The following is a 26,599-nucleotide window of genomic DNA, read 5'->3' as shown; positions in this document are numbered from 1 at the left end:
TGGTTCAATTTCTCTTTGTTTTCTCCAGTTATTTTCTGGCCACATTAAAACACCAATGAAAATATTTTCTATAGTGCTGAAGCTTCGGAAAAAGGAAAAAAAAATCTAGTAGTTTATTTCAGTGCATGTTTCGCCATAATGCTTCATTTTCATGTCACTTTGTAAATGAGCTGTTGTCACACAAGTCGAAACAATCGGACAAAAAGCCGCAGAAGGCAAGCCATTCAAGATATTACGGGTAGGAATTAGTTTTAATTAAAGCTAATTGCTCATGCTTTTCATGCTATGGGAGTGCAGATCTAAAGCACAATAAAGGTTCATAGGCAATACAAAGCAATTATGATTAATTGTAGTGCACTAGGGACCCAAATGCCAACCGTTCTTAACTACCTGCTTACTCCAACTATGCATGACATATCCTTCCCTGGAACGAAGCAGCATAAATCATATCTCATCAATGCAGCATGCATTTAACGGATATGACAGGATTTTATTGACGAAAATGTGCAGCATTGCAGGTGACGTATTGCTTCACTTAAGGCCGCAAATAAAACGGCCTTGATTGGAATGGCGATTTATATCTGCATTAAGTCGGTTAGACATTCAGTGGCTTGGCGCGGCTCCAGTTGCCAAGGAGATCCCATTGGGAGTCATTTACCCGCAGCGAAATTCTAATCGATACTTCTGGAAATGCTGTCTGGCACCACATGGTAGGTTTTAAATCTAAAAAACTACCCTGCTGCCAACCCCTGCCCTTCTCACATATTTAATTGAGCAAATGTTACCCCTGCACTGAAGTAGGTTTTTTTTTTTCCCTTTTCTTGCAGAGCACCTATGATGAGTTTGGGGACTCTTCGCACTGCATGATCAGAGGCAGAACTCTCTGACTTATTCATGCTGACTGAAAATTTAATGGCCTTTAGAGCCGGATGACCTAATGAGAGAATTCAGTGTAGTGGAACATCAGTACAGTAGCACCATGAATAATCAGCCCTAAAATGGCTCCCGTGGCTTAATCGCAGAGCCAGTTGCAATGTCAGTGCCAGCACGGCCGGCTCAGCCAGCTTTGACCCTCTGAGGAATGTTATCAGGTTTCCCACACTTGTTCAGACATAATATTCAAGGACATTTCAATGCCTTTCTATCAGTCTTGTCCCATCGCATGCAAGAAATTACAATTTTGTGCTACAGAGGTTAAAGACTTACAAAGTTTGAGGAGTTTGGGTGTTACCCCTGTTTGACTTTAACCAGACCATTTCAACTGTTGCACTAGTGCTGCCATCTGCAAAATATTTCGTTTCCCCCCTTTGGTGCCAAGAAATCTCTCTCTTTTTTTTTTTTTTACTTCTTCAAGTCTCTAGAGATACCTTTCTGGGTTTAGCTGTCACTGTCACTCAAGTTCACATCACATTATTTATGTTCTAGATTTTAGATGCTTAGATTTTTACTTACTTTCCTTTTTAATTTTATTTTTTTACACTGATAATTCAAATCAATTTGATTTATATAGCACCATTTCGTATCAACAGACACATCAAAGTGCTTTCTGTTGTAAGTTAAAGACCCCACAATAGTAGATAAGAATATTATAAACCACAACAATCACATGACCCCCTATGATCAAAGACTTGGCAGCTGTGGGAAGGAAAAACTACCTTTTAACAGGAAGAATCCTCCAGGACAGCGGTCCCCAACCCCCTGACCGGTCGTTGTCATTTGGTTGCTGCGAGAGCTGAGGCTCGGGTGTGAAATTCATGGTTTTCAGCTTTATTTTTTTAATCGTTTTTATCGTTAACTCGGTTTCCCTGGGTCTTTTCCCGTGTGTGATGAATAAATCTTTTTCTTTGGTACCGGTTCTGGTTTTATTTTGTTGTATTTATCCGCGACACCTTAAAGGCTGGTCTGTGAAAATATTGGGGTTGGGGACTGCTGCTCCAGGAGATCAAGGCTTTATGGGTTCGGGGTAAGAGCATCAATTTATCATCTTTTGGGTTAAATAATATTGACTTTTGTCAAAGTAATGCTGGCAGCCAGATTTTTCTTTGCCATTAGCCTGTGTTAATTTGTTTATTTGCATTTCAATTAAAATACTGCTAAGCAAGTATTTAAATATTTTTTACTTTCAGTTTAGATGCTGTGGCCTCATCTAGGGAGTGATAACATCTATAGCAAGTCATAGTGCAGTTTTTTGAATTATAATGTCCAGTTAGAATTTCCCAGGGCCTTCGGTTATTTGCCATTTCATTATATTAGCACACGAACATTATTAAAATCATTATGTATCGCCCAAGCCAGAGGTACGTGTTTTCCCAAGATAATGCATCGGAACCTCCTTTTAGAACTGTGGCCACATAAAACCACACGAATGTGCCACGTAACGAGACTTTCAGGAATAGTGTGGCTCTGTGCAGGGGCTTTAAATATGTATACCAATAAAAGTCTTTCCTCTACTGTTATGGCTTTTCCATTTCATCAGCAATCTGCAATGCAGCATTGTGCCCAACCCTCACACTGTGCACCGTCTTCCTTGATATATTTAATTTAAAAAAAGGTTTATGATTTAATTTTATTTTAATCAAATATGCCAAGTGAGAGCAGCTATGATGGTTAAGGGTATAAAACAGCATGCTGAGAGAGCTTTCACTACTCTGAGTCATCACATGCCCTCAATTTCTATTAATTTTTTCAATGTCCGCTTGGACGTATACATAAGCCCTCACACTGGCTTTTATAAACTTGTTTTCTCTTTTGGACAGGCAGTGATTTAGCGACTGTAACAACCGAGTGACCTCTTCTGCCCCGTAAAGACTGGACTCCCTCAGAACATTAAATTGCGACCTTGGCTGGCTCCACATTAAAATGCATTGCCCGTCTCCTCCTTCTGCACTACAGTACACAAGGCTGTATTTACAGTATACAACAGTGAGCAGCAGTGGTTACCAGGAAGCATAAAGCTGTCAATATTGACTCTCTTCACTATCACTACACCGTCTCCCAAGGCAACTTAAAATCTCAATCTCAATTTGTCACTCACCCATTGTATTAAACTGGCTGAAGATTGAGTCCTATAGTCTTTGCCATTCCCTTGGCTCAAGATTGGGAGTAAATATCAGTGAGCAATATCATAGACACTCTTCTACTCATCAGTTTTCTATTAGGACAGAAGAGTCCACAACTAGGTGCATGTGTACTTTACCACCAAATGCATTTACAGGCACTTCAAAGTCTTAATGATAACACATAATATTTTTAAACGACACATTTAAAGATTTAATGTACATGAGGGACATTTGGTTAAAAGCAAATGACAAAATGTGCTACAGACTTTACGCAGGGTTCTTTCTTTAACTTCTTTATTTCTCATGTGATGATTTCCCGGTGACATCGACAGCTCTTTGTGGATTTGTCACTAATCCCAAGCCTTTGCCACTAACGTCGACACAAACAAAGTGGCCTTATTCACAGTACCATAACAAATACAAGAGCAGGAATCCCAGTTTATTTTTAAACTTAAGATTTTCAGGCTGATTGCACTGTGCAGTCATAAAGTTGATATTCTGTGTTTGGACAACCGTTTTTTTTGTTCTTCATCAGTGACAATATTTAGATTTTTAAATTCATAAAGGTTCATAAATCAAAAGTAGATCCATCTTAGTTCAACTTAAGGGCACATCTGAAACCAACAAAGGTAGTGAAAAACATTCAGAAAACCCTGTATAGATGTAAACCTAAAGATTTTGCTTAGTATTGTTTTATTCTGTGCTATGTGTGGCATTTGGAAATGCCAGGGAATGTTTTATGAATTGCTTTTATTGAAAAATTGACCAAAAATGTAATAGCAACACAGCACGTAAAGTTTTATGTTGTTGTTGTTGTTTTTTTTGCACCAATCGACCGGCCAGGCAAAAGAATCTGCCGATTTCCAGTATTCCCAGCCCATAATGGTGACTGGCCAGTCACTCTCACATATGTCCGATTATGCCCCAGTTCATTTCATGAATGCACAACAAAGCCTGATAATTCAGTGATACAATGGCTTGTTTTAGCTATTTGCCAATATATTGGTACTGAAATAAATAAATTAACATTTTAAAAGTAAAGAACAGACAAGAGAAACACCCTTTTATTGCGTTATGAGTAATGATGTGGCATAGTTTGTTTACCAGAAAGCGACACGTGTTTGGATCACCACAAACAAAGCAACCATCTGATCATGACAGAGTCTGCCAGAGCGTATTGTTTTTGTGACAATAAAACAAGATTATTTTTAAGCAGCGTTGTTATATTATGTCAGTAAGGACTCATAAATACCTAAACATAACAAATGTTAGGGAAATCTATTCAGTGTCACCCTGTTTTGTGGGTCTCGAAGAAAAAAAAACCCATATCAGCCAATGTCAGATTTTTAAATGACCACATCCATATCAATTCTAAAACAACTGACAGAGCCTCAGATATTTGAGCCCTAGTGAGGACTGCCCCCTTGGTGGTGGTGGTCCTGACGGTTGTCAACCCACTATTGATCGTGTGAATCGCTATATGACCCAAGGTACGAATAAAGTCGTGATCATTACTGTCACCAGGCCCAAGGTGTGGAACATCTGCAAGACATCCCCCCTGACCCCCCATCACGTGAGCTATTGAGATCGCCTGAGGCAAGGTGAGAGCGGGGGGTTAAGACACCTGGGAAGGGATCTCAGGACTGCATTGTAGGTGGCTGACAGCTGATGTTGTAAAGCACCACCTCTGTTCAACAATGCTCGTTCGCAGTGGATGCAGATGACCTCTAAGTCTTGATCTGTCTTCTAGGTCCAAAATGAGAACATTGGCATCCTCTAAAAAGAGTCCTTTCTCCTTTAAATGCAAGGGTGCAGCTGAGTCTTGTACCGTTGAGGTGTGGAGTGGCTGTTTCATTCATAATCAGTGGACCTCATGTCTTAGTACAATTTCCTTACCCACCTTTCATTAACGTATATCTACATATTACATTTCTAGATATCTACATATCTAAATCATCTACATATTACAGTACATGTCTGTCTGTACTATAATATAAATAATGCAACTATAGTTCCCAGCTGGCACACACCTCTTTAGAACTGTCTTTATGACGAAGTATGACGACAACCTCAGCCACCGCTGACGCTCCAGGGAAACCGCACGTTAATGTAGTCAGAGAGAAAACGACAGTTTGATATAGCACCCAGACTGTGTTTAGAGATATTCTGAGCAAAGATAAAATAACTCTAAAGGGAAACGCTTTACAATAACTAAACACTTCATAAATACACAGTAATGACTCAGATAGCAACGTGAAACGCGTGTGTAGGAGTGTGAAACAAAACAGGAGGAGCTCTTAGAATGTACATGTAGGTGTAGGTAAAGGCAATCAATCCAAAGATATTCACTGTGATTTGCAAACTGTAAATGAGCTTCAATATTAAGATGTAAGAGTAAAGTATTTTGGACAACCTCTAAAACACTGAGCCATATCGAATATTAATCAGCATGCCGATCTAAGACTAACAAATTGTTATTTTCATCACACTTTAATCTGCCAATTTTTTCCCCACTGAACGAAAGGATCTGCAAAAGGCACCAAAAAAAAGTGATGATCACATTTTCAATGTTTTTGTGCCTTTGTAACGTCTTTCTGCTTTGATTTTATGCTCCATATATGCCATAAATCCCCAAATCACAAGGAAACAATTCAAATCAATGGTTCCAAATCAACCAGCTCTATAACAACAGCATGAAGTAATAATATAGTGTTAATATTTGCAGGGAAATAAATTCAGAAAGGAGAAAGAAATGAAGCATCTTAACCCTTTTCATAACACGAGTTCAGGAATTATTTAAAAAAAAAAAAATACTACAAAGTGAGAAAATATAAACCTCTTTCTAGCGCATCATTAAGTATAGGGCAGTTCATTGAACCCGCTGTATCATAGGCAACACAAAGTCCCGCACTGCAAGCAACAGGAGGTATCCGCGTACCAGAACATGCTGTTTATTTAGCCTTTTGTCTGTGGTATTACCCCAGCTTAGTGCCAGACAAGCAAACAGACGGTCGAGGGGGACTTGCATGCATGCGACACAAAGGATCATGGTAAACCAAACAAATAAACTTATAGTGGCGTCTAATCTCACTGTAGTCAAATGTCACATCCAACCCTCTCCGCTCCTCGCTGAAGATATCCGTCCACTGCAAACCTCCCCCTATCCATTGCTCCACAATTCAATTGCTTAGCTTACACCCCCTCCTGCCCCGACAGCCCGGCATTCATCCATCTACCTCTGTGTTGGATAAGGAAGAAAAGAAATATAGATGTCATTTTTCAGCTTTAGCCTCCCCCACCGCCCATCCCACTCTAACTCTGTTTCAGATCAAACTTCCAGGCTTCCCCGCTTTTCTTCCACCTCTGCATACTTTACCTCCCCCCTTCCTCTAAATTAGTCATGATTAATGTGTGCGCCACGCATTGGGCCGTCTTAATTAAATAACACCATCTAATTAGGGACTGATTTCGGCTGGTAATGGTGCCGTAAGATGGCGAATGGGATTGCGCGGCGTGACAGAACATTCATGAAGCCCGTCAAACTCCCTGGGCGGTCACACTCCCCTGGTTTCGCACAAACAGCCCCCCCGCCTCCACCCTCCCCTAATCTGACAGTTACATTAAAATGCAAATAGCCCAGATGTGAGGGGTTCGGTAACAAGTGTAGATTACAGCTCCCAGGGAGCCACGGTGGATGAAGCCTTTTCCTGATGTGACATAAGCCAGGTAACAGGTTGATCGCTGTTGACCTACAAGTGGCTGTTTAAATATTGGCTAACATGCAGTTGGACGTGCAAGATTACACAGTCTGGAAACCTCTTTCAGCTGAGTGATAACAGCACTGATGAATCCATTGTACATGACTAATCATGACTAAATACTTGTCATCCAAAAAAAAAAAGAAAAAGAAAATATGATATGCCATCTCTTATCAGCGAATGTTTGGCGTCCTGATGGCACAGTTTATCTTTTTATTTATTTATTTTTTCCTTGCAGATTTGTAACTGGATTTAATTAAATCAAGCTCAAGACCAACTGAAAGGTCAAAGAAAATTAAAGCATATTAATGAGCGCAGGGCATGGCCAGCATACAGCATCAGGTCAGCGAGCCAACACCCCTCCACACGTACACGCACATACTCAGACACCCAATTCAACGCACACACACACCCCTGCTAACTTGAGCGAGGTGCAAGACGTGAACAATATGGGGTGTGTGTGCGTGTGTGAGTGCGGGCCAAACCCCTGTCTGGCCACCAGAAAAGCATCCCCTGCAGTGCAGCAACATGGCAAGATGTCAAAGCTGGAAAACCCCGTGCCTGCTCATAGAGGTAATGATCCCTCACAGGAGCTTCTTCTTTTAGTATAAATAAATAAGGTAAAGCAGCGTTCGTCCTCACAGGAGGGGCAGCTGCAGCCACAAAGGGATATTGTACTTTTCCTCTGGGCTGTGGCAAGAGAGAAAAAACTCCAACGGTCTCGCTGCAGGAGGAGGGAGCGCTTTGAGGAGTGAAAGGAGGCGATGCAAATAGGGTTTTGGACACAGATCAAAAGACTTAAGTTTCACTGCATCATCAGGGCTGAAGCACTTCTCCCACTGCCCGCCACGCTTCTTCCCTCCCTCCGTCCCTCCCTCCGTCACCTTTTTTTCGCTCACGTTGCTGCATACATTGCTATCACAGCCCAGAGCCCGGTTTTCTGAGGGAGCGTCCTGGCGGAGTGTGAACATTGCTCTTACATGTCGGTCTTGAACAGAGATGTGAACACTAATGGTTTTTGGCAGGGCCCGGGTCCTTGGTGGACACACTGTTGGAGCCGAAAGAAAACAAGCGAGGGATAGAGGGACAGGAGGGGGGCGGGTGGGAGCAAGTGCAGAAAATAAATAAATAAATGAATAAAAAATGAAAGGAGAAAAAAAAAACTGAGCAGGTGTCTTGGCAGCGGCGGCCTAACTCGCTTTACAACAGCACCATCTGTCTTCACCAGTAGAGCTTTACAGCCCCCCACTAACTGCTGTAACTCTCCACACATCCAAAGCAAACAGGGATGGGTTTTAGTGTAATTGCTTAATTGGCCGTTACAGCTGCCATTTTTACTTATCTATTTATTTTTCATACGTGGACAACTGATGAATTTGATGCATGAACAGATTGTGTAACTTGCACATGTTAAATGTAAATGATAAGTTACGCCTCTGGAAGCGTCTGAACATGTCATTATTTCTCCCCCATCACTATTATCCAGATGTCATTTTAAGACTGTTCAAAAATGCAGTGACAGAGTAAAAAACTAAAGCCCCCCCTTCCCCTCCTCTATGATTCAAGACTGAAATGTTAAAATAAGGGTCATCTCTGTGACAGATGGACTCGGCAGAACTGCGAGGGGAACTTTTCCCTGAGCAAGCAGCATTCGACATCTCAGCAGACCCCCCTTCCCAGACCTCCTCTGGCCCTTTTGCTAGGCCGTCCACTTCCCGTCTCTCGGACAGCGAGACACAGAACAAGATGGATGCCCGTGCCACCGTGCCGGCCGGCGTGACAGATGGGCCGATTATACAAACTCATCCCTCTGGCCATAGAAAAACACCACACCTTGCCTATAGCTAATAGCCTTCATCTGCCTGCACCTCATGGATAGCTCAAGCTCCTTGTTAATATGGAAAAGCAGTGCTGTATGGACACACGACAGCCCTGGCCTTCCCTTCGTGACAGCTTGTACCTGAAAAGACAGCTGCCACACTTTCTTTCTTTCTTTTAACAGGCCAAACAGATAAAATGGTAAATCACCTTGCTGCGACCTCGTGTCTGGCTGGCTGGCCCGCTTCAAGGGCGTGTTTTCCTTCATCTAGATGGCCACATTGCAAATGCAATAAACTGATTTCTGTCACGGGCTTGATGTGTGGGTGTGGGAGCTCTGCTGTGGTTTCTCAGCAGGAAAGCTGGTGCAGCGGTAGCTAAAAACACGAGACCCCAGACTGAGTGACACGGGGAAAAAAAAACAAAAAAACAACATTTTGGTTTTAAGCCAGAGAGATGTCAAGAACACATTAAAAAAATAAATAAATAAAAGTCAAGATCGTGGGAGAATAAGTGCAGGTGCTAAAGGTGATCTTTCAGGATTAACCACCCTCCACTTTGTCTGCCCTCACCTGAGATTTAAAGTCAGGGCTGATTAATCAGACCGGTATCGAGTCTCTATTCAGGCAAGACGTTTAGATCAATCACACCAGCCAAAGGGGAGCATACAATGGCCCTAACAAATGGGAAGCACAGAATGAGGAGGTAAGGAGGGTGGGGGTAGGAAGGAGCAGAGAGAGAGAAAGAGAGAGATTGAACGTCTTACTTCATGCTCCCAGCCATCAGCAGGAAAAGGTTGTAGATGTGTGAGAAGATGAAAAGGAAGAGGATGGTGCTGAAGAACATGGTCATCCAGGAGCCATGATCCTCGCGGAACATTTTCAGGCGCAGGTATCGACCTAAAGGGAGCACGACAAGGACACTGCCGTCAGTGGCGCTTCAAACAGCATGTCAACCTGCTAACACGTATGGCCGCGAAAATGGGGATAAAAGTAAATTAATTAGTCGGAGATCAATAATGTCCTCCACAGCCAGACACGTGCCCTTTACACGGTGAAATTAAGATTAAAGACCAGTTAGAGGCGTCACTTCTAGCGCCCTGAAGTAAGGGCCTTTTCCTGCCCGGTTTCAGGATGTCGTTATATCTGCTGACGATGCCAGCGATGGATGTCTGCTTGTGTTTCATGACGCTTACAGTTTAGAGAAATTATTCAGACATTTGTGACCCGTGGTGTTTTGTTTTAAATACAGTCCTGGCTTTGAATCAAATTATGGTGAAATACCTTTCTGGCAGAGTATAAGATTGATTCAGATACGCAGCCTTCTGCACAGAACACATAATCAAAGAAAGCTGGTGGCAGGACTCAACACAACTCTGAAGGTTATTTTGTACAAGAGTAAAACTACAGTTATTTTGGCTTTTGTAATATGACTCCTGTTTAATATATTTACACCTTAAAGTCACACTTGGTTAGAGTGGGATGAAAAGGCATTTATTTTGTAAGTAAGATGATGGGAAAATAGCAAGTGTGAAGCAAAGACACGCATAACTTAACTGCACAACACCTGTCAAAGTCCTCGAACTACAACCCAAAAGTGCTCACACAACAGAAGCAATCTGTTTTGCACATTTAGTGTGCTTCTTCCTACCACCTGGGTCAAATCGACTCTTTAACTAAATAGATGACACTTAAATATACTAGGAGATTCCCAAAAGATTTTACATTGCAGATTTATAAAATCGGAATAATCACAGAAGAAATTCATGAAAAGGATCATTTTGTTTGACTCATGATGATCTCAACAAAGGTATTAGCAGGCTAGCTCGGGAGAGTGTGTCATCTTCTAATCGCAGCGCTGATGGCTTGAAGTGTCCTTGGAGAACGACACCTTACAAGGTGGCTTGCTGCCTCTAGCGTCTGAGTGAGAATGGAATAGATGAGTGAGAGGCCAATTACAAACCACTTTGGATAAAAGTGCTAGGAAAATGCAAGCAATTTTGTTTTTGGCAGCTCTGCTTGAAACATCCATATAAATATTAGCTAATAGAGAGGACATACCTCCATGCCATTGCAATTAGCAGTATTGAAAATCTGATTTTCAATAATCAATTCCAACTGAAATGTGCTCATTAAGGGCTTTTTCCTGGCTCAGAATGGACAGGTTGGAGGGGGGGGGGGTGACTGAGCACAAAAACACAATTAATCCCCACAAAGTCAAATACATCAGTGTGTGTTGCCTTATTTGACAGAAAAGTAAACATATCCTGTTACTTCTGTCCCTTTCACTTACAATGCAAGTAAAATAAACCCAGTTAACAAATAACCGTATTACAATGCAGGTGATGTGAGAGATCCGTGAAGAATGTCTTTATTAAAAAAAAAAAAAAAAAACTAAACACAACACAGTTTAGCACACTGACTGAACATTGATTTTCTGTTACAAACAGTTAGACCACAGGCATATAAAACATGGATCCAGCTTTCAGGTCAATGCAAAAGTGCCTTACATCTGCAGGCCACTAGATGGCGATACCTGTGGTTGCAAAAAGACTTTTATAATGAGTTCAGTGCTCAGTCACTAGTTTTTGGGTTACGCTGAATAAAAAAATTAAGTCTATTTTATAAATCTGTCCCTGCTATGTTTCAAAGTGGAGGATTATCACTGGTGTGAAACCATTCTCTAAAAGCTAACAACTTGTGATTGTCATTAGCAAGTCACAAGCCACAAACCAACGATTGAGGTTTTCAATGTCAGACCTGCTCACATCCCATCACATAGATCTTTTTTGCAACCTAGATGGCGACAGGACACGCTTCCGGGATTAAAAAAATGGGACTTCAGAAACCAATGGGTGGCGTCACAGCAGCTATGTCCATCTTTTACAGGGAGCCAAGTTGTGACATACCGATGACATCACTAGACCGTCATCTGATTAACTTTCTGAGCTCCACCCAAAGTTGCAGGAGCTCTTATACAACCAAACTAAGTAGCAGCTGCCATCACGAGGAAGCTGAATTAAATATTTAAAAAATTGTGAAGTGCCCCTTTAAATTAAACAGCAATTCCAAGAAAACTTCAAAGCATCTGACAGTCAGTGTCCCCAACCATCAGCTGCTTCAAGGTAACTCTGCTGAGTCTTAATTAAGGAATCCTGGATGAGTAAGCTTGGCTATAGTAGTCCATTTCCACTGTTTATAACAGTATGTGCACACACACACACACACACACACACACACACACACACACACACACACACACACACACACGCACACGCACACGCACACGCACAGTCTCTGCTTCATCTCTGTGAGCTGTGATCCAGTGCCAGAAGCGGCCATCTTCCCAGGAACAACTCTTTGTTTTCCTCTCCTCGAGCTCAGTCAGCGTCCCTTTGAGTTACAGCTCCCCGAAGAGCTCATTGTGTTTGTGTTCACAAGCGCGCACACACAAACACAGCCAGAGAGAGACAGCAAAGCAGAATGCTCCATTTATTTTCCCATTACAGCCTGGCTGGTTTACTCTTGAATAGTTTTACATGCTGTTCGATCTCTGCTTGCTCACTGTCAGTTTTTTCCACTGTGCGCATAAAAAAAAAACCAAGAGGTTGACATTCCTAAGGAGTGGAAGGGGCGCTGAGATAAGGAGAAAAAGAAAAAAAGTGAGGTTATAATGAATGAAAATCCTGCAGAAAATGAATTTGATATGTAAAAAAAATATACATATTTATAATTATCTTGCTGGATTAGTGAAAGCTTTGATTATTGATTGCAAGTACTGCAGAGAATAGAAAGCTGAAAGTTCTCCTGATAACATTATTCCTCCTCAATTTTTGACGGGTGTGAGGGAGCAGTTGAAGCAAAAGCAAAGTGGCCTGGTGTGAGGCCACACCATACGTCTTTTTGTCTGTGGTATTTCAGGGCTCATCACAGTTGCATAATTGAATTGACTTGCATGGGTGAACTTAATTGCCTCCGGTGCCACTGAGTCCTCGCTTAGATGTAGATGCACAGTGCGCATCGGCACATCTGACTTTTAAAGCAGCGCGCTGAGCCATCGAACACGGGGTCCTCTCATTGCCTGTATGGGCAGGATTGAACTCGGGGGTGATTCAAGGCTATTCAGCCAAGCCTTTTGAGTCACTGCAACTCCCCACCGTGAAGGATCCCGATAAGGCGTGATTCATGAGCAATGTCTACTGCAAGGCTCGGCCCGGCTGGGGACAACAACAACAACACCACACATGGACAAGAAAGCCACACACATAAACACAAGATTAACTAAAGAAAAAAAAGATAGACAGAGAGAAACGGGGACACTTTGCATGTCTTTAAATCACAGTGCAAACACACAGACATTACATTCTGATCCCCGATTTACGTTTATAGTGTCGTTCTTCTGAAACTGTTACTAAAGTTCTGTTTGGGGTGACATCATGCCCAAATTCCCTCAAGTCGTTTCTATCTAAATCAATGATGCAGCTCTGTCTCCATCTACTGGCGACAATTTGACACTGCACACAACCATCTTCATAGCACGTTTACCAAGGTATATTTAATAAAGCGTAAAATATGGCAGAATCTTTGGGACATAAAACATTACACCAGTATTTTGTGCTTTATTTTTTCATTACAAATAGGCTGTATCATCTACTATTAGCCATCATCTGACAGTTTCCTTCCTAAGTCATTTCTATTAAATGCTAAATCTGTGTCTGCAGGGTCCTCTCTGTCTTTATGGTCTCCAGTCTCCACCTCTATTTGATATTTCGGGGAAGTGCTCGGGTTACAAAATCATAATCCACTCACAGGTCACACAGACAGTAAACACTAGCAGAAGTCAGCAATCAATCATCCACTGGCGCACATGGACAAGCAATTACGCCTGATATTTAAACAGTACTTCTGTTTAATCCTCTTTTTGTTGTGTTGTGCGGATGTACAGATACACAGACACACACACACACACAGCACAGATAAAGCAGCAGCGCACCGATAGCTCCAGTCACATGGGAAACAAACAATTGGTGGTGAAGCATTGAAGCCAGCTTGAGATGTGATCCCTCCATCATGACACAGCTCTTAAAAAGTGACAGTACAGCACCAAGTAAAGAAGGTAAGATCAAATCTCAACTTCAAATACTTTCATTAGTTAGTTTATTGTAAATGAACCTATAAAACTTAACATTAAGCTTGTGAGTCAAAAGTAGTTGTTGACATAATTAGTAAATGGTAAATGGAGCAGTACTTATATAGTGCCCTGCAATTTAATCCAAGCACTCAGGAGCAAAAGAAGATTCCCAGTTTGATTCTGGAAGGAGAAACAAATCCTTTTTTTTTGGGTTTTCTCAAATTAAACATGCAAAGCTTCCTGCTGTGGAAACAATTTATTACTTACATGTACAGTATACCACTGTGACGAATGTTTCACTGTCATTTACACATTTTAAATAACCAAAGAAGACATTTTTCTGTTCTCCCTTTCAGAGGGTGCTAAGATGTGAATTATTAAAGGTCTGCTCACCTGAGCAAAATGAATGTTTGATCTCTGATTAAGTGCAAACATCGGCTGACATGGTGGAGGGAACAGATCAACAGTCCCCTCAGGTTTCATTGCTCACAGCAGACAATCAAGCACTCACTTCCTGGACACACTGGTGATGCTCAGAGATTATAGAGACAGTAGTGTAAATACAGAGAGCCCTGAGAGAGAGTGGGGAAATATCTTACTTTAAGTACTCAGCAGAGTCAGTGAAACAAATGAAAACACCTGACTTGGGGGAAAAAACTATTGAATACAAAAATGCAGTATTTTGAATGCAGTCTTAAAATACAGAATAAGAATGACATAAAACATTAAAGTTACAGCATTCAGAATGCATAGCATTTTGCTTTCCAATCTTATATGATGAACGTTGACAAAGGACATTAACTGCCATCGACCTATGAGTAAATAAGATAACATTTACCGTTGACAGTGGCTGATATTTATCTCATGTTTAACATCACTTTTATAGCCTTTATATCTAAGGGTCAAGATTTCTAAAGGTGTTAGCCTAGATTTAATCATTTGGGAAATTCAAATTTTGAGTTAGAGCTTTTTTAAGATCTGTGGGGAGGATGGTTTAACGTTTACGTGTGTTCTTGTAAATATAGTGCTAGAATGAGGCAAGAGGGGCAACACCATTTCTTGACCATTAACATTGATTTCAAAGGTTACAAGAAGATTTTAAGAACCCCACTGCTGTACCTGGAAAACCACAATTTTACATTTGTGAACACACAAAATGCGATTTCATGAGATGAGATTCAGTTTGATGCAAAAACACACTGTAGAATAGAGACGGATATTAATAATAACTCATTTTTAAATGCAAAGTGGTCTATAAACAGGGGTGCACACAAGTGGTCCGCAGGTGCGCCTGCGCTGTCAAGATAAAAGACGCGCACCAGATAAGAAGTTGCAACGCGCGTTTGCATACATAAGATTTTCTGGAGGAGGACAAACATTTGTTTAGAACTCTTAAAGTTGTCGAAGAAGCTCCTTTAAGCAATTACTTTGGTGTTCCTCCACCTCCAAAGAAATGTCAGAAGGAGTCCGAACCACAAAAGAAGCGCGTATTCTCGGAAAAGTGGTTGCAGGAGGTGAGCTGGCTTCAAACCAATGATGAACGCACAGAGATGTGGTGCAGAATATGCCGTGAAAATCCCACTCTAGCTGACAAAAACAGTGCCTTTTATATGTACGCAAACGCGCGTTGCAACTTCTTATCTGGTGCGCGTCTTTTATCTTGACAGCGCATGCGCACCTGCGGACCACTTATCTGCACCCCTGTCTATAAACACATAGAGAGTGAAAAGAAGTAAAGAAGAGTGCATCATGGTAAGACCCAAACAGCCTATTGCAATGCAAAATTAAAATATGGTATCTTGTTAATTAATCAACTTTTTTCCTATAACACAAATGCAGGCTTATCAGACTTTGGTTGGATCTAGTTTCACATCAAACAGATGTGTGAGCTGTCTCCAGTTTGTCACCAACTTCTCAGCAATAGAGCAAATTACTCTTCAAATGTCCAAACATTCATATGACAGACAAAGCAGCTCTAAGGCTACATTCTGTAAATTAGACATCCAACTATCCTCATGGTAATGTTGACCACTCACATTAGTTTAAGCCAACCTTTCAAAACGACTGTAGTAAAAACTAACAACTTCCTGTCCTTAAATCCCAGACGAGCTTCTCGTGTTCCTGAACCAGTCAACAGAATTCTGCAACCATTTTGAGGACAGCTATTGGTATTGCTACATCGTGCTGGTGCTCTTTGCTTTCACTGTTCCGGTGGGACTGCTGGGAAACCTAGTAGTGCTCATCAACCACACCTGCTTTAGGAAAACCTCAAGCTCCAGCAACATTTTCCTGCTTAACCTGACTCTGTGTGACTCAGGGTGGATCCTCACACTGCCCTTCTCCCTCTACATTACCTTGAGGAGGCCCCACATCACAAACATACAGATCTTCTGTCAGTTCAAGAAGTCCTTCTTCAACATCAACATATATGGCAGCATCCTCTTCCTGACTCTAATCAGTTTCGACCGCTTCGTTGGCACAGTGCACCCGATCAGTTCTCTTCGTTGGTGGAATGCGGGTAAAGCCAAACTGTGCTCCTTCTGCGTGTGGGTGCTGGTCGTCCTTAGCTCCATTCCTGACTTATTTCTAACTTTTTCTATTCAGCCCACAGAAAATGTCACTGTGTGTGTGGACCAGATCCAGGATCCTTTTTACTATGTCAGAACAGCCATCATTATCAGAACAACAATAGGCTTCCTGCTGCCGTTCACTGTCATGCTTGCTTTTTACACTATGACGGTTCGAGTTTTGAGGCGTCTCCCAAGAGGTCAAAGCAACCGAGCGAGAGGAAAGCCCCTACATCTCCTTACTGCCGCCATACTCGTCTTTGTGGTCTCCTTTCTGCCCTACCACACTATGGCCACCACCATGGTATTCATGAGGATTTCTAACCTGGTGACCCCCTCCAACACCAATGTACTCTATGCTTGCTATGAGTTTTCTGAAGCCATGTGCAGTGTAAGCAGCTGCCTGGACCCAGTGCTGTATATTCTGGCAGGTGAACAATTCCAGAGGAAGTTCCTGGCATGGAAAAGAGGCCAATACAGGAGGTTCTGCTGCAGGGCCAGCAGGAGGATTGGGGTAATTGAGTGATTTGCTGGAGATAGTTTATGGCTAGTTACCTTAACTTGCCTTGGTTCAAATAAGGTCCTGGCATGGTACTAGGATAATGTTGGCGCTATGCATTCCTTTGCAGACCCAGGCATTTAGAGCCAGTGGCAAAAATATATAGAACAACCTTAGTGGCAATTATGGCCTAATGGCCCCCAGAGGATACAAGGCATAACAACCAGGTCTGTAGTATAGTAGCACTAAGTGTTAAAAACAATGTATAGTCAACACACTATCTCCAGTTCAAACAATCAGCATTTTACATCGCACCATAAGCGCCTCCACAAATGGACAAAAGTGTTAGAGCAAGAATCCAGCTTCACTGTTGCTACAGTGCCAGTGGCAGATATGATATAATAGTATAATTATCCTGGCCTGTCTGCTACTGAATCTACTGTGTAAGAGGAATGAAAAAGTATAGTGCTGGTACTGACCATCTGGGATCAATGCAACAACACAGCAAGATTGCATTATTGTCTATTCTATATTACATAAACATTTGGTTAAGATGAAAATAAATCAGATTAATCAATAAATCTTCTGTGGTCTTATCCTTGTTTGTGCATTGAAGCTGTGCCTATTAAAATCTGTGCACAGCTAACGTCACACTCACTGATAACACAAGCTTGAGTTTTGCTTATATAATGTATGAGAGTCATACAGGTGACAAATTATTTTCCAAAGACCTGAATAAAAGGTTCTTTAAGTACCTCATCCTCCAAGACCGTTGGCAATTAATAGCACAATCTATTTTGTGTCCACAAACTTTCTTAATGTTACTAGTGTGCCAGGTCTGAATCACTGGCTTAAGGATATTATACCACGACCAAGTCTTTCAATGTTCCTTTACTTTAAGCAGATTTTATTTGTTGCTTTACATCATATGACCAAAGTATTTCAGTTTGCTTGTTTTGGTGGCAGTGAGTCTTTTACTCATATAACAAATTCACTAATGTGGAAGTTTTCCACATTGGTGAATTTGGCCACAACTTCCCTGTTGGCAACACGGAATGCCACAAACACAACAACCAGCTGATCCGAGCAGAGGTGGGCAGAGCGTAAACAGGTAATCCACGACTTGCTGTGACAATAAAACAAAATTATTTTTAAACTGCATTGTCATATTACATTATGATAGTAAGGACTCTGTAACTGCGCATAACAAAAAAATACCGAAATCTGTTTATGTTTCGTGTGTGTTTCGTGAAAAGAAAAATTATATCTACATCGGCCAAATATTGGTATCAATCTTAAAAATCCAGTCTCCGTTAATCTTTTTTCTGTACGTTCACACCTCAAAGCACAAATTAGTGTCTGTGAGTCAACACTGCATAGTACACTACTAATTTAAAACATCAGACCAGTCAAGTTCGAAGACCTTAAATGTCTGCTTATCAGAACTTTACTCATTTTTGAATGGATGTTTAGCCTGCTATGCTTTTCATAGCATGACAATCATGTGAATTGTGTTCTTTATCAAATGTTCACCCCACACTGACTATCAGAGTCTATTAAAGAGGAGCATCAAAGCTGATCTGACAGCTTGTGGTTGCCAAACAGTTTCCGAACACACTCTATGTCACCCGACCCTTAAGATTTTAACAATCCCTATATGAAGTTCAGGTTCTGACGTCAGCCTGTATCAAAACAGAAAGGCTCAGGTGAATTAAATATAATCCTGTTAGACGCTTGTTATTTGTTAGTTATGGTGCCCGTACCTGTTCAAATATTTTGACTGTATTGCAGAGAAGTGGATGCTATCATGGAAAATGTGATCATCATCAACAATGTACCATCCATACTGATACCTGAACTACACATTGCACAGTCTTTGTATTGCAAACATTGCTCTGTATTCAAGTCATCTATTCATACACATTATACTGTAAACTGTGAGGGTTTGCATATAATGCATATGCACTTTCATCTATTTTAGGTTTCAGTATGCAGCACTATTGCATCTTGTTTTGATTCCAAACCTCAGAACAATCCTGCCCCCTTAAGGATCTAAGAGTAAAAAAACAGAACACAAAAAACAACAACAAAAAAACAGAACAGAAACCCTGAGTTTCCTCTCTATCTGCAGTTGAGCATGTGAACAGGACCAAACCCATTCATCACATTGCTTATTTGCCAAGCTGTGGCATCACTGTGAGGCAGGGTGGGGGGTGGGGGGTGTTTGTTGAAGCAGCTACGGCTACTAATGTCCCCAGAGCTGAGCACCTCTGTAACTAAGCATATGGATAATAAATCAGAGGTGAAAGTGACAAAAGAACTCCCTCCACTGGGAGACTGCAGCAAATAGAGCCGAGACATAGAGAGCTGGCAACTAGGCCAGTGTACCACTGTACCTGTTCCAGTAAGCAGTGTGGAAGTCTAGTTTTGTTATTTATGGCTTGGCTCTGAAGTCATACATTTCAGGTAAATAAGCAATTTCCTCTTGGCTGGTTTCCTTTGTTTGCTTGCTCTTTGTGTCTTTGTCTCCCTCTGCTGTTCAATTACTTGTCAGTTTTGGATTTTTTAATTCTTGATCTGTAGTTTCATGTGATATTCCAGATAATTTTTGAGGTTTGTATATCAACACAAGATAAAAGGCAAATTTCCCTTCACAACCAACAAAAAGGTTATGTTATTATCTCATAAAGGAAAGGTACGCTTCCAAATACGATTTCCTTTTCTCCACTACGCCTGCTGCTTGTCATGTAGTAGGAGGTGCAAGAGCCAGAATCCTGGGGAGAGCCAATAACTTGTGTTACGTTTTTAGCTGACACACGCTTAGCTATGTCCAAGAGCTAGGAAAACACTAACTGAATTTCTAATGAAAATGGTGAGACTGAACCAAAGTAATGATTCTAAAAAACATTCCGTAGAGAGGTGCTGATGGTGATCAAGCTTTAAAACCTGTGTGCATTTAACCTTTCCTGGAGCCTAAGGTAGCACATTTATTTTTGTTCACACCTAAATTTACAATGACAGGGAAATCAGGGAAACTGACTGCAACAAAAATTCACTTCAACAATTCATTATTTCGGAAAGACTTCCTGCTCACGACTGTAGCACATCATCTAAGAGACAAATGCACGGGCAATAAAATATCGCATAGCTACATACATATAAATATAACACACAGAGCCTCCTATCCTGCCACCCACACATTGACTCCTACACAGACTCAGTTCACTTTGACCTGCGGCCACATACTGCTGTACATAAGCCATGTCAGCCTTTGCTTGCCACAGTAATAACTCATGACAGAACCCAGATGGCATCCTGCAGGCTACAATCATCAAGACTAGAGAAAAGGGGATGAGAGGCACTCCAGCAACAGAGCAGCCAACAACACATCTCACAGTCTCTCACACACACACACACACACACACACACACACACACACACACACACACACACACACACACACACACACACACACACCACACACACACACACACACACACACACACACACACACACACACACGTCTGTGACCATTGGAGGCCAACTCTCACATTACTTACTATTTTTTAAGAGCTATTCACAATATCTGGAGCCTTAAATGACTCATTCAGGTGGATAAGAGAAGTCATAGCTTGATTGAATGTAAGTGTCTGTAATAACATGCAAAGTAGGATCTAATCCAGTTAGGACAGTGCTCCACATGAATTAACATTACCCTTCACTTTGCCTTTTGGAATTCACAAAGCCTCAGAGAGAAATAGGTGAATATTTTATGCTAATATGGTCACTGAGGCAGCATTAAAGAGATGGGCAGTGTCATTTTCTGCAAAGTCAAAATTGACAAAATAGACGGCTGCATTTATACTAACCTAAACTAATTGTGTTCTAATGTTAAATTGTTGCTGTACTTTTTAAAACAATCTTCCTTCTTCACATTATTTCACCTGTAACACACTTATTAGACCCCGACTAACAGGCTAATATTAGCAATTTAGCCATATATCGGTATCGGCATTTATAATAGCTATACCCATATAGTTACGTGGCTTTGCGTGACTGAGACTTGGAACACTGGGTCTGGCTCTAACAATTATTTCATTAGGAACTCATTGACATGAAACCCAGAGAACCCAGTATGACCCAAGATTTCATACAAATGTGTAATGACAGCCAGTCTTGCCTTGAATGACCAGAAGTCATTGGCTAGCACCCACTCGATTAGAGAGCAAACATAGCCTTGAGAGGCTGAATGGAGCAGGATAGGTTGTTCCTTGAGCCTCAAATGTCAACTTAAAAATCACACAAGTCACTCATCAAAGAGAGTTTATTCACTGTGGAAACACTGCGGTGCACCCATGCCTAACCCGTATAGCAACACGAATGAAAACTAGTTCAAATAAAGTGTTATGCAGCAACTGGATTAAAAACTGTGTGGGTTTCTGAGAGGAGACATAATATATATATATTGTGACAAATACCGCACAAAAAGAGGAAGGCTGTGGGTGCAATTCACAGCAAAACATTTTCTAGGCCATGATAAATTATAAAGGATGCAGGGGATGTGTCACCTTTCAAAACCGATGTCAGCTTCCAGGCCTGAGACACATTTCTATAAAGTTAGGCATGAAACTGCAAACAGTGTCAGAACTTTAGCTCTGGTTCAAGGGAACAAGAAGACACCCTCTTCTAAATGTGGATACAGGAAAAAAAAAAAAAAAAAAAAAAAAAAAAAAAACTTTCAGTCTGCCACTCCAAAGTGCTTTTTTTTTTTTTTTTTAAGATGCTCAGACCTTTGCATGGATTGTGTTCCTACCCAGAAGCATTCCCACTGGCTCCCTACGTATCAGAGGATAGAAGAGATAGTAGACTGATATCTGCACAATGTTAGTGGGGGATATCACGATGAGCAGTAAGTGGGCCATGTGGGCCTGTGTGGCAGACTTATAATGGATGATAGATTTTATTGTGGGCCTGCTTCTGTAGTGCTTCTCTTATGCTCTACCTGTGTTTGTGATTGCATAACTGCTCCACTGAAATGTTGTGCATGGCATATCTCGCCTCTCCAACTCTCAGCCTCACTCAGACACACGCACAAACACACATCCGTGCATGTGCTTGCAAAATATCGCTGCTCTCTCACACTTACAGACACACACGCCCGCACACAGAAGTCCAAACCATCTGTTCAGAAGCTTGTTGAAGTGCATTAGTTGCACCTGGCTATGAATGAGCTGCACTCCTCTCCTACATACCTTAGAGCTAATGCAATTGCATTGACCCTGATACAGATCCACCGGGCCATAGTGTAAAACCTGACATAAAACTGACTGAACTACATGCACACCTACTGTACATTACCATTATGAATCATGCAACTGACAAAATGCTGGTGGTGTAACACACCAAGGGTTGGAGCTTCCACAACACTCCAGAACTGGAAAAATATTTTGTGTCAATGTGGTTTTAAAATGATGTACAAATCCCAGTTTGAGCACTATGTGAATTATGAAAATAGTTATATAGTGGATTTATTTGTATGCAAACAGATACACCTCAGTCCCCTGTAGGTTCTTTTCCATCATCATGCTGCCTGTAGCCACCTGATTGTGCAGGACATATTGTGACACCATCATGCTGCTTAGCAATCGTCCAATAACAAACTAAAATCACAGACCAAGAAAATACTGTAGCATAAACATGTAATAGTTTGGGAACAAAATATCACAAAACTTACTTTTTAAAAAGCAACTTCGTTCCGATGAAGAAGTTAGACCTGCTAAACATTTTCTGACTGAAGTCTCGTATGAACATTGAAAATGCTTTCGGAGTGCCAAATGCACAATGAATAAAATTTGATTAACCCGACTGTAATGAAATGGCAGCGGGCATTTTAAAATCGGCTGTTTTGGGGAGCAGTCTGACATTTTGGATAATACACTTAACCTCCGTTACATCCAGTATATGTAACACGCTGGCTTTGCCAGTCTGTTAAAGTGAAGGCACTCTTTGGTGATGAGAGTCAGTGGGTATTTCCCTAACTCACAAGGATTTTCTTAATACAGCCAAGCAGATGAACAAAAATCAGGACAATTTACTTTATCCTCCATTCCTAATCCCGACCAAACCGGTCATGTGGTTAGATAGAAGGATGAATAGACCCTTTAAATTTTTTCCTTTATTAATCTGGTGGACAATATAAGTACTGCAGATGGACCTAAAGAACACATTTACAATTAATTTTAAAACCTCCTTTTTACAATGTTTTGAAATTGAAATTGTTGTACTGATATTTAGATTAATAAAAATTAAACAAGAAAGAAAAAGCAATGAGATTTTGCATACAGAAGTGAATGGCTGGAAGACTCTTCAGCTATCAGGCCTCTCTACTGTGGGACCAGCTCCCAGTTTGGATTCCAGAGACAGACGCCCTCTCTACTTTTAAGATTAGGCTTAAATTTTCCCTTTTTGATAAAGCTTATAGTTAGGGTTGCATCAGGTGACACTGGGCCCTTTTTTTGCATTTAATCATTAGTTATTTTTAAACTCTGGCTCTCTCTCACAGCATATCTTTTGTCACCGATCGCAGCAGATGGCAGCCCCTGGTTCTGCCTGAGTGTTCTTCCTGTTAAAATGGAGTTTTTCCTTCCCATTGTCACCAAGTGCTTACTCATAGGGTTTGTGATATGTAATATTGCAGGGTCTTTACCTTACAACATAAAACACCTCAAGTCAACCGATACTGGATACTGGTACAATAGATATATATAGAGAGAGAGAGATAGACAACAACAAGCAATACCCCAGAAGATGAAAATGAAACCGTGAAAAAAAACAAAAAACAAAGAAAGAAATATTTCATTTTAACCTTAATGTGACGATCAGAGTAGGGACTAAAGTGCCACTTCTTGGGTAGGTGCGCTACAGTCTCATGTGTCACACATGTAAGCATTAGGGGTGCAACAATACACAAAATTCACGGTTCGGTTCGGTTTGATACTTTGGTGTCACGGTTCGATATTTTTTCGATACAAAAAAAATGTTCATGCCTTTTTAATTTGTCATTTATTAAATTTTCACGGCACATTCCGCACCACATCTCTGTGCGTTCATCATTTGTTTGAAGCCAGATCACCTCCTGCAACTACTTTTCCGAGAATACGTGCTTCTTTTGTGGTTCGGACTCCTTCTGACATTTCTTTGGAGGTGGAGGAACATCACAGTAATTGCTTACAGGAGCTTGCTTCTTCGACATCTTTAAGAGTTCTAAACAAATGTCTGTGCTCCTCCTGAAAATCTTATGTATGCAAACACACGTTGCAACTTCTTATCTTGTGCCCGTTTTTTATTTTGACAGCGAATGCGCACCTGCGGACCACTTATGTGCAGCCCCGGTTATTTCGCTTGTCATATTGCAGCCACGGAAATTCTTTTGTCCATGAAACCATAAAGCTGCACTTTCTTTTTTCCTTATAGTCTGATTTGTCATAACTTTTCCGTTTTGTGGTAAGCTTTTCTTTGGCTGTCACTTCTTCACCCTGACCTGTCTTATTTGGCTCAGCAGAACTAAAATATTGTGGCGAGCTCAGACAAGGAGGAGACGGAGGTATCGTTTGGTCTTGCTTCCCGTGAGCTAGCCAGGGAGCACAGCCGTTTATTGACATCTGCAGAAGAACACTGCCGCTAGCTAACTGCTCAGCGCGGCAACCGCATAGCAACAACAACAACAACACCAACACACAGGGCGCCCTCTGACCCCGGAAGGACACACCGTTGCAGCAAGAGGGCGTCACCCGTCACTATGGCAACATAAACAAAACATAACTGTACAAGCAGAACCCCGAACAGCCCTGACCCGCTACATAGCCCCCACCTAAGGGGTCAGTCGTCGCCGACGACCCCATTACCCCACACAAAGTCCTGCAAATGTCCAGGTGCCTTCTTTTGGCGCACCGGCCGGTCACGACCGGCGGGGGAAAAGTCACTCGGGTCAGAACATGGGGTGCCACCATCATCCCACTTCTGACACCAATGTGGCGAGCTCAGACAAGGAGGAGACGGAGGTGTCGTTTGGTCTTGCTTCCCGTGAGCTAGCCAGGGAGCACAGCCGTTTATTGACATCTGCAGAAGAACACTGCCGCTAGCTAACTGCTCAGCGCGGCAACCGCATAGCAACAACAACAACAACACCAACACACAGGGCGCCCTCTGACCCCGGAAGGACACACCGTCGCAGCGAGAGGGCGTCACCCGTCACTATGGCAACATAAACAAAACATAACTGTACAAACAGAACCCTGAACAGCCCTGACCCGCTACAATATATATCCTGCTGCTTTTACACACGCACTCACATAACGCTCAGCGATTCTCTGCGCGATCAACCTCTCACATGTTTAAGCTTGCTGCAGGAGATTTCACTTGTCATGTTTGCATAGTAAGCTAACGATTGATAAGACAACGTCAGAGGAATTGGTGCGCAAATTATCATCATTCACCAATCAGTGCTGTCGCTCTCTATACACAGTTCGTGCCATTGCAAAGCAAAAAACAAGCGCAAATTCAAACGCGATTTCAATATGTCACATATTGGCAGTGGCTCACCGACGCCAATGACATAATTACCCAGCTACATTTCCGAAAGAATGCAAAAGCATTGACATATATTTTTCCTTCCTACAATAGCCCAACAGGCAGGGCAGAGATAGATTTTGGTAGCCCGACTGGAAAAATCGCTAGCCCCTGGACGTTGGGCAGGCGATTTTGCGAGCCCTGTATCTGATTGAGGAATCACTCATCTTTGGAAAAGAGAGTTTATTACAGAGAAATGGCTCTTTCCAAAATAAAAGCTATACTATACGCTTCTTCTGGGCTATATTCTCAGCAGCATATTAAACATATCAGGTCCCCATAAAAAGAATCATGTGCTAACGGCTGTCTAAATGACTCGGGTAAAATTTGTAGCATGCCTGCTTGTTGTTTTTGTCTGCTTCCACTTGTCTTTGCACTAGGATGATGTCGGTGTAAATGTGCAGTCATATTTGTTGTGTTCCCACTAGTGCTGTCAGCGTAAATGTCGTTGAAATGACCTTAACTCCACAACGGCAAATCTCCGTTAACGAGCTACCGAGCTAACTGTGCTAACACACTAGCTCCCACCCATGTAATTGAGCATTGCGTGGCACATCCAACATACTGTTTTACTTTAGTCCATGACGCGCTTACCTTCAGGGTCATACATCACATGAAAACCAAAATAGTTCCAAACGCCAGATCTGAACGAGGGTGGGGGTTCAATTTGCCATGTTGCAAGGGGAGCTTAACTTCTGTCTCGCTAGCTTGCCCTGCGCTCAGTGAATCTGCGTTGGACTACTCCGCCTAGGCTGCACTGTCGAGCGCAGATCCACTGAGCGCTCAACACTGACAGCATCGTCAGAAGGAAAGTTGATAAAATAAATTAAAATTTTATTTTGTATTGTTCGATACATATGCCTACCGACCTGAAAGCACTGTATTGAACGGTTCAATATCGATACAAGTATCGTTGCACCCCTATTAAGCATTGCCTATGTGAGTCAATTAGTCAGTACTCTTGATGGGTGTCTATTCGTTAATGCAACTCCATGCAGTTCAGACTTGTTGTACTGAAAGTGTGTATGAGGTTGTAGTGATCAGTGTTCATTTCACAGCCTAGTGAGCACACATCTGAAAGGGGTGTAATTTGCCACATTGTTGATGGTCTATACACGCAAGCGCACAGTGACACTAAGC

General features: G+C 41.7%; 2 protein-coding genes across 5 annotated transcripts in view; one reads left to right on the top strand and one right to left on the bottom strand.

Moving 5' to 3' along the window:
- The window catches only part of tmem117 (transmembrane protein 117), a 52,981-nt gene that overhangs the window by 19,845 nt on the left and 6,537 nt on the right, over nucleotides 1–26,599 (bottom strand). For 3 of the 4 annotated variants that reach the window (XM_040026151.1, XM_040026154.1, XM_040026152.1), the window contains one exon: nucleotides 9,402–9,534. In XM_040026151.1, the coding sequence (XP_039882085.1) occupies nucleotides 9,402–9,534 (133 nt within the window). Of the gene's footprint in view, nucleotides 1–9,401; nucleotides 9,535–26,053; nucleotides 26,098–26,599 lie in introns of those variants that run through there. The other variant, XM_040026153.1, reaches the window with a different exon arrangement.
- LOC120730057 (P2Y purinoceptor 1-like) lies at nucleotides 13,509–17,331 on the top strand. Its single transcript, XM_040026155.1, has 2 exons — nucleotides 13,509–13,750; nucleotides 15,870–17,331. Exons 1-2 carry the CDS (start codon nucleotides 13,705–13,707, stop codon nucleotides 16,856–16,858), a joined length of 1,035 nt encoding a protein of 344 aa, XP_039882089.1. The 5' UTR covers nucleotides 13,509–13,704; the 3' UTR covers nucleotides 16,859–17,331.

The sequence above is a fragment of the Simochromis diagramma genome, unplaced genomic scaffold, assembly GCF_900408965.1.
Source record: "Simochromis diagramma unplaced genomic scaffold, fSimDia1.1 OVJJ01000293.1, whole genome shotgun sequence".
Taxonomy (NCBI): domain Eukaryota; kingdom Metazoa; phylum Chordata; class Actinopteri; order Cichliformes; family Cichlidae; genus Simochromis; species Simochromis diagramma.
This window is presented reverse-complemented; position numbering and strand designations above follow the sequence as displayed.

What these genes read in the sequence shown, in the direction of transcription:
- LOC120730057 (XM_040026155.1), top strand. Translation starts at nt 13,705, where the DNA reads ATGACACAGCTCTTAAAAAGTGACAGTACAGCACCAAGTAAAGAAG. An exon ending in TACAGCACCAAGTAAAGAAG is followed by an intron (nt 13,751 to 15,869) that starts GTAAGATCAAAT and finishes CTTAAATCCCAG; the next exon opens with ACGAGCTTCTCGTGTTCCTG.